At 40.1% G+C, this 8,662-nt stretch overlaps 1 protein-coding gene across 1 annotated transcript; it reads left to right on the top strand.

The window, feature by feature from the left end:
• Window positions 1–895: 895 nt before the first annotated feature.
• LOC104272052 (transmembrane protein 168) lies at window positions 896–7,821 on the top strand (the record flags this gene model as incomplete). Its single annotated transcript, XM_009866935.1, has 3 exons — window positions 896–1,038; window positions 3,589–3,863; window positions 7,274–7,821. Coding segments are annotated over 3 exons (966 nt in total), but the record flags the coding sequence as incomplete, so codon positions are not given.
• Window positions 7,822–8,662: the final 841 nt, after the last annotated feature.

The raw sequence follows: 8,662 nt of genomic DNA on the forward strand, positions 1-8,662 counted from the left end.
CATTGTATTAAAATAATTAAAATGAATCTGTAACTGTTCTGTCTTTTACTGACAGCTGGCATTTCAGAAGTCCATTTTTATTTTACTAATACTAGTGGTTGAGACTTAACTTTGAAATATCTTTTTTTTTTTTTTTTACATAAACCATCTATGTATCAGTGAGTGTAAACCTTCCAAAACTTTTTACCCACAAAACAGGAAAGCTCGCTGTAGGTTATGAGCTGTGTGAATGGTACAAAGTCCTGTAGTGGACATCCCTTCTCATCTGATCTTTATGGAGCTGATAAAGAAGTGTCTTTTTTTTTGCAATAGTGTTCATAAATATTCTCAGAAGCCATCTTTTGTGTGATGCTTAGTATTGCACAAAAAATATTTTCACAAGTCTTGGTGTTAAAAAGCAAGAATAGTTAAATCTCTATTTTTAATGATACAATATAGTATGCTGCCATCTGATGATAGGTGCATAATGTTCTGTGTTGTACTTTACTGATTAAAGCCTGACCCTGCAGATTTTACAGATATTCATTTTAGGTACATAAATCATTTTGTGACATGTGATTTTCCTGCTTAAACGGATAAAGCTAAGCTATGACCAGGGCTTTTAAACCGAAGACCTGTGCTGTTAGTATTTTCAAATTTTTCCTTTCAGTGTTTGTATTTTCCTTTCAGAAGAGTGATCTCTGCATATGAGCTGCTTTCTCCCCTATCCTTTAATTTGTCTTCAGAGTACTTCATCACTTCATAAGTGGAAAAATAAGTCTACATTACATATTATAACTTGCATGTTTCAGGACTCAGTTATGTGTGATGAAACGGATTTTTTTTCATGAAGCCATAACCAGCAGACAGGAAGGATTTTTCCTGCGGTACCTAAATCTCTCTGTTTTCTTTTTAGCCAACCAATGGAATCTTCATGAGTGCGTTTCTCATCGTTTTACCTCTGGAGTCCATGGCTCATGGGCTTTTCCATGAGCTGGGAAACTGCTTGGGAGGAACGTGCATCGGGTATGCTGTTGTGATTCCCACCAACTTCTGCAGGTACAGCTACCCTGTATTTCAGCTCCAAATCAGCATAAGGATAACTTGTAGAGGCGACGCAGTGCTGTTGCTTGTATTTTTCAATAATTAAACGCAAATTTAAGTAACAGGCAGATTCTACATTTTTCTTTTTCCTCTCCTTCCAAAAAGAGTCAGTCACTCCAACTTTTTACATGTATTTAATTTGCTTTTAGAAAGCCAATGAATGTTTTACACAGCAGTCATGCATAGGCATATTCCACAGTCCATATCTCACTCAAAGGAGGATTAGGGCATTTAACTGACTGCAGATGTGTTGCATGACGAGATTTAATAAAGAAAACAGACCAGTTCAAAAAAATTTTGAATTGTATAAAATGAGATGGCATCTACATTTAAAGGACATTGAAATTAAATTTGCAAGTGGACTACACATCAGTTATTGGTATTGTGAATTTACAGCTGGTGTTTGTTCCAATATAAGTGTTGCAATATGAGAAATGCTTGGGGTGGAGGGATTGTACCATTATTATTTGCCCACTTGTGTGTTTTTCTTATAAGCTTTGAACTTGCAAATGCTACTTTAGCCATACAATTAAAATTGTGTGTACATATATTTTTTTAGTGGATTATAAACAAGAACTATGTAAGTTGTCTGAGTTAGAAGAGAAACACAGTAGCAAGTTGAAACGAGAGGCTTAAAATTAGAACCACTCAATTTATGAAATTTGCCCAGCTTGGGTATGTGTAATGGATTTAGTGGATAGGGAAAAAAATTACCAGGCAAAGGAGGAGAAGGTAACGTGCTGAACTTAGATCACTGTATCTTAAATAGCATAAAATACTGTAAAAACAATTTTTCTCTGCTTCTGATCTACAGTCTTCTGCTGTGCATTCTAAAAAAAAATCCATGTGATCAATTATAGTTAGGAATTTAAAAAGATAAACTTTCAAAACGTACATTACAATATAGTTTCATTTTCTCCATTGCAACAATTTAATTTTGTTGTTGTTATGTTACCTTATGTTACATTATTCTGGCTCTGGCAGAATTTTTGAGTGATGAGATACTCTTGATCAACTGTTTAGGACCTGACAGAGCTAAACTTCCTTATTAACAAAACTTACTTGCTTCAATGATGGACTCAGTCTTCACTTGCTGAGACAAATAGTAATGATGAAGTATTTAATGTAACTATAGTAGTGGAATGGCAGCTTTCATGAAGGACTAGGCAGGTGATGAGGTACAAAATTTAATTAGCTAGGCCAATAAAGAAACAAGGGAGCTTTACACACTGACTTGCAAACCAAGTACATGAAGAATACATACATATATGGATATATAAAAACCAGAAGTTAATAGAGTAAAAGCGCCTCCATGTTTTCACCCACAAAACCTCTTCATGTCTGTAACCAAGCATAAATCAGACCAGTTAGGTACAGCTGTCAGTCACACTCCTTATTGCCATTATTTCATTGACTGAAGAGCAGTGAATAGATTTCTTTTTCTGAAAACACATCCTGAAGAGCAGTCCCATAACTGGATGACTTGCAAGATGAAATCTCTCATTGTTGTGGTTACTGAGTAGCTGTGCAGACCTAAGAAAGAAGCGTGTGTGTATTTTATATATATGTTTTAATACATATTTTTATAGAATAAAATATAGTCCTGTGAGGAGAGGCTGAGGGAGCTGGGGGTGTTCAGCCTGGAGAAGAGGAGACTCAGGGGGGACCTCATCACTCTCTACAACTGCCTGAAGGGAGGGTGCAGTCAGGTGGGGGTCGGGCTCTTCTCCCGGGCAACCAGTGACAGGATGAGAGGGCACGGCCTGAAACTACGTCAGGGAAGGTTTAGGTTGGATCTCAGGAAGCCCTTCCTCACGGAGAGGGTGCTCAGGCACTGGGATGCACTGCCCAGGGCAGTGGTGGAGTCACCGTTCCTGGAGGTGTTTAAGGAAAGGATGGATGTAGCACTTAGTGCCCTGGTCTGGCCGTTGCGATGCTGTTGAGTCACAGGCTGGACTTGATGATCTCGGAGGGCTTCCTCAGCCTCAATAATTCTGTGAATGTGGTTTTGTATAGGCGATATCTATAAATACATTTTGGAACCCAGGGACTCTTTCGTTATATATCCATATTCATATATATATATTTATATGCACACACATATATCAACATGCACACACATCCATATACACATGGTTTGTTCCAGGTATAGTTTATAATTTTCTTGGAACTTTGATTTTCTGAGCTGTGAATAATGTTACCCAAAACACATTTCTTCTGTTGGAAGATCAACATGCGGTTCAGATGCTGGAGTAGCGTGGGTGGAGAATGGACTAGGCCTTGAAGTGGTGTGACAGGAGGGCGGGGAGATAGTGGTCCCTCACTCAAATACAGTGTTTTGAATTGTTTATAAACTGTACATTTCAAATCTTTTTTAACTCAGAACAGCACTACTTTGTAGCAGTGAAAATATGCACAGGGAAAAAAAAAATCACTGATTGCGAAGAGCCCGCTAAGCATGAAAGAACTGTAAATCGTAATCCTAGCTGTTTTTCTTCTCTTTAGTCCTGATGGCCAGCCAACTCTTCTTCCACCTGAGCACGTGCAGGAGTTAAATTTGAGGTCTACTGGTATGCTTAATGCTATCCAAAGATTTTTTGCATATCACATGATCGAGACATATGGTTGTGACTACTCTACAAGCGGACTGACCTTTGATACTCTTCATTCCAAGATCAAGTCTTTTCTTGAACTTCGGACAGCAGATGGACCCAGACATGACACCTACATTTTATATTACAGCGGTCACTCACACGGCACTGGCGAATGGGCACTGGCAGGTAACTGGTTGGGGATTTTTTTTTAATTAATAGTTTTGATGCCAAGTCAAATAATTCTTTCTTTATAAAAGCATACTGTGTTGCAAAACTTTGATGTTTTGGTCGTGTTTGTTATCTGATAGTCCAGAATGGCAGGGAGCCACCAGTCTTTGGAGAAACAGGTTCATACAAGCTGCTGGCAGAAAAGAAAGAAAGGAAAGGGGTAATATACAGAGCATAGCTGTGGAGAGATTAAGAAGCTACAAGGAATTGCCAAAAAGGGTTGCAACTGACAGCCTCTGCTAGTGGAGAGAATGGAGAAATGCAGGAGCGCCTGTGATATGCAGTTAACCTGATGTAAAGAAGCAGCTCTTTCCATACTATGCTCTGTATGACAGTCATGTGTGTGACTGTATGAATTTGTATGTCAACAGTGTAGGCAGATTTGAGCTTTGCCTGTGGTCATGCTGAGGTGCTCAGGTGCAGGTCAGTTTTCATCTGGAGGCTGTGTACCTGTTTTGCTGCAACTCTGTGCCTGAGCTTTTTCACCTGCTGAAGAGCAATGCGTAGTTTTTCTCAGAGGCTTCATCTGTGTCAGTGAGTTAAAAAAGCCATGGCCGTAGTCTGAGCTCAGCGCGAGTGATAAACGGCAGTGCCTGCCAGAGCGGCTGCATGACTCCTCCCAGAGTAAAGTGCATCGGTCCGTAAGAGCAGCGGTCACCTCGTGCAGTTGTCAAGTGTGTCCACATGTTGTGAGGAGCAGGTGTGCAGTGAAACTGCCTCCTACCTGTGCCCCAGCGAGTGGCACGGACGGGGTTAATTTTCTACTGTGTTGGGCCAAATATTGTTGCAAAAATTGGACAACTTCTAGCCCAATCCAGGTTCACATCTGGCCAGCCTGGAGTGTGACATGGGAGCTCAGGTCTCTGTATACCTCTTCAGGTAGCTGTAGCCTGAATTAAACTCTATCTTCACTTTTAGGGCCAAGGTAACTGTTAAAATAAAAAGAAAGTTTCTGTGCTAAAAGATAGTGTGTAAACAGAGTGGAGTTCAGCTTTCTCACAATGCTCCTTTTCAGTACTCTGTTGAAGCACATCTCCAGCTTCTGTTGGGAGATATGTGTAGTCACATAAAGGAGAGGAATAGGCAGCTGTCAGATCATGCATCCTTTTCTGAGATTAATTTTAGATAAATCATGGAGTGTGACTTGATCCTCCTCCCAGTTAGGACTGCTCCTGAATTTAAGTTGAAGTATATAAACTGAAGAGATGAAGGCTGTTGGATTGTGTAATTGTACCGCGTGCATTGGACAGTGACGTTTCGTGACAGATGGAACATTTGGTCATCAGCTCCAGTAATGCGTACCGTGCTCTGACCTCTGCGGAGGATGAAGAGAGATGGCAACACGAAATACGACATTCGCATCTAATAGAAAAAGCAGCGTCTCGCTGTTGGCTTACGCTGTGATATGGCACAGCAGTAGCAGTGTAGTCTTTGCTTTGTAATGACATCTTTGAAAGGAGGCTCACTGAATTTATTAGTTCTTTAATGATGTTTCGCTCTTGTCGGAAGCTGAGATGTAACACAGTGGGGTATAAAAGAAACTGTTATCCAGTCATGCATAACGTATGAGCAGTAAACGACCTGGGAGGTCATGTTCTCTGAGTGAAGGCAAAGGCAAGAGCTGAGCTAATGAAGCTTTGTCTTTGTTTCTGAAACTGTCAGCTTAGCTGCCTGCAAAACCTGCCTGAGAGCCAGATGTGGCCAGACACAGGGATTTCTTACACAGCTTGGTGCCCAAATCTTGCGCTGGCTTTTAAGTCCATATGTTTGAGGTCAGCAGGGTTAGAGGCTGAGCATGTGTTTGTATGTGTTTGAAGGATGAGATGGTTTTCTTTGGGCAGTCCTGGCCAGTCCGGTTTGGAAATCACCTGCGCCCCTGCATAGTTACATTAAAATAAATTGTAAGCCTTTAAAACATGAACAAATAAAGAAATTTTTAGTGAGAACTGGCACTAAAAGTCTTACCTAGAAAAGGGAATCTGCTTCTATATAAATCTGTGCTGTAGTTAACTACAGAAATTTGGGGATCGTGTACCAAAACAAGTCATTACTGTAGGTTTGTAGATTAAGAGTTTCCTTGGTACTAAATTTTCCAGGTTTGCATTTTTGGCGGAAAAGTTGTAGCCCTGTAATTTTGCTTTTACTTCAACTGCAGTAGCATGCTCTAACTAAGCTATTAATGTGAAGCACTTTTTTGTCACCCCTTACAGGTAGAAATGTAAGTGTTGAAATATGCAGCTATTCTGTTTGAGATTCATGTGCACAGTTAAAGTCCTGCTAACAAGATTTTAAGCACAATGAAAATCATTATGGAATTACAATGCAATTATTTTAAATCACATTTTTCTAAAATTCTTTTTCTTTTAAGTTGACATTTTCAAACTAGAGTGGTTTTGTTGTAAATCTGTACCATAGCTCCATCCTGCCAGCACCTGGACATACCAGTTCTTCACGTTAATAGCCAGTATGGAGCCAATGCAGATTTATTTCCTTGTTTGCAAGATGTTTTCCATAGGCACTTGGGTATGTAGTCTGCTTTGCAAAGATACGTAGGTTCTTCAGTGTCCCTTACACTTAAGCAGGACTCCCCACTATAGGTAACTTGGTTTAATTACAATTAAATTAATTACAGTGCTCTTTCAGAGCATTGTTGGAGCAAGAGCCAAGATGGAACATGGGAAGTTGGCCACTCTAGTTGTGTTTTCTGAGCTGATAGGAAATAAACATTGTATGGAAATTCCTATGAGATTTTTGTTTCATTGAGTTGTAAATCCGTAGTAATTTTATTTCTCTTGAAGCTCTGAAGACAACTATGTCTATAAGTGAATCTTTCCATTTCTGGTCACATTAATATTTGAAGCCAAAGCAATGTTTGTGCCTGTAGGTGGCTTTCTTGTTGTGCTTTGAAACTGTTAGCAGGTGTTGTGCTCAAAAATTCTCTCTTTTTTCTTAGGAGTCCCTTTTAATATAAACATATTTAAAGAGCCCTTTTTTCCTCCCTTAAAAATATTAAGATTTAACGCAAAATAAACTCCACTTCAAATTTTCTTTCCCTGTTCAGATATTTCCAGATTTCTTCTTTCACTCTGTAAAGGGATTTCTGAATTCCTTTTTTTTTCAAGGAGGGGGCGGGCGGGTTAAGTGTGAGTTAATGGCCTCATCTGCCACAGCAAGCCAGGTAGAATTAGTCAGTATCTCTGTGGAGATCTGCAACATCTACAAACAAGGAGGATCACGATCAGTTGAAAACCTCCGTTACATCTGCCCAGGTTGTTAAAATAAGGGATTCTTGGAAGCCACAGTCAAAATTCTACAGAGGTTTCTGTTTCTTTGTCCTAATACTTCTTTTTTTTTTCCCCTTGTGGCAGGGGGTGATGCTTTACGACTTGACACACTGTTGGAGTGGTGGAGAGAAAAGAATGGCACTTTCTGTTCTCGACTCATCATCGTTTTAGACTGTGAGAACTCTCAGCCTTGGGTTAAAGAAGTAAGAAAAGTCAACGACCAGTATGTTGCTGTGCAAGGAGCAGAAATGGCCAGAGTTGTGGACGTTGAGGAAGCAGACCCTCCACAGCTTGGTGACTTCACCAGGCAGTGGGTTGAGTACAACTGCAACCCTGAGAGCAACATCAGCTGGTCCGACAAGGGACGCACGGTGAAAGCGCTGTACGGGGTGTCAAAGCGCTGGAGCGACTACACTTTGCATTTGCCGACGGGAAGCGACGTTGCCAAACACTGGATGATGTACTTCCCACATGTCACCTACCCCTTAGTACATTTGGCAAACTGGTTTTGTGGTCTCAATCTGTTCTGGGTCTGTAAAGCGTGCTTTAGGTGCTTGAAAAGACTGAAAATGAGTTGGTTTCTTCCCACGGTGCTGGACACAGGACAGGGTTTCAAACTTGTCAAATCCTAATTAGCAACCAAAGAGAAAATTAAGTGAGAGCTCTGGGAACTTTCTCACAGTACTGTATGTACAACTTTTTATATGACTGTCTTTCTCTGAAAAAGTCTGCTAGGCTCACTTTATTGTGCTCTGAGCAGCTACAGTATATGCAGCAGTTAGAAACGGCAGACTTAAACAGAAGAGTTTGATATTTGGGTTTTGTTACTGCTCTGTATGTAACATGTAAGAGACTTATTTAATATGACCATGCATTTTGGACAGAGTTCACACTTTCATGTGCATTTCTTAAAGCAGCCTTTGTTCAGAGTCGCCAGTTTGATGGACAGCAGCTGGTGTGAATGTTAGAGCATGCTGATTTGTCGTGTATATCCACTTTGAGGTTCAAATACAGGGAAGGAACCAAGCTAATACTCAAATCAATTTATATGTCCTTGAAATTACATGGTGGAGTCAAGGGTATTATAAAACAGCACCAAGCCAAAAACATAAGAGAGAAGAATAAATAGCCATTGTAGGGGAGTAGCTACCAAGAATCTTTAGTTTTATTTGCTTTTGCATCCAGAGCCCCAGCTTCAGTTCTCTGCTGCCGTTAGTGGAGATTTGCCACAAAAGACAAGGAGATCAGACAACCCTCTATAATGTTCTGATGCTGCTCAGTGTTTTCTGAAGTGCAGTTTTAAAAACTTTTAGTGTTACTTTCAAAATTCAGTATCCTGCTGGTGATCTTTTTTGTTTGTTTGTTTGTTTTGTATATATTCCCAGTAGTTAACTCATGTGTGGGTTAAAAGGTGCACTGAGAGGTTTTTCTTCACCTATTAGGATGGTCTTTTCCAGGCTCTTACTAGTTTGC

Source organism: Apaloderma vittatum, unplaced genomic scaffold (assembly GCF_000703405.1).
Source record: "Apaloderma vittatum isolate BGI_N311 unplaced genomic scaffold, ASM70340v1 scaffold18240, whole genome shotgun sequence".
Classification (NCBI taxonomy): domain Eukaryota; kingdom Metazoa; phylum Chordata; class Aves; order Trogoniformes; family Trogonidae; genus Apaloderma; species Apaloderma vittatum.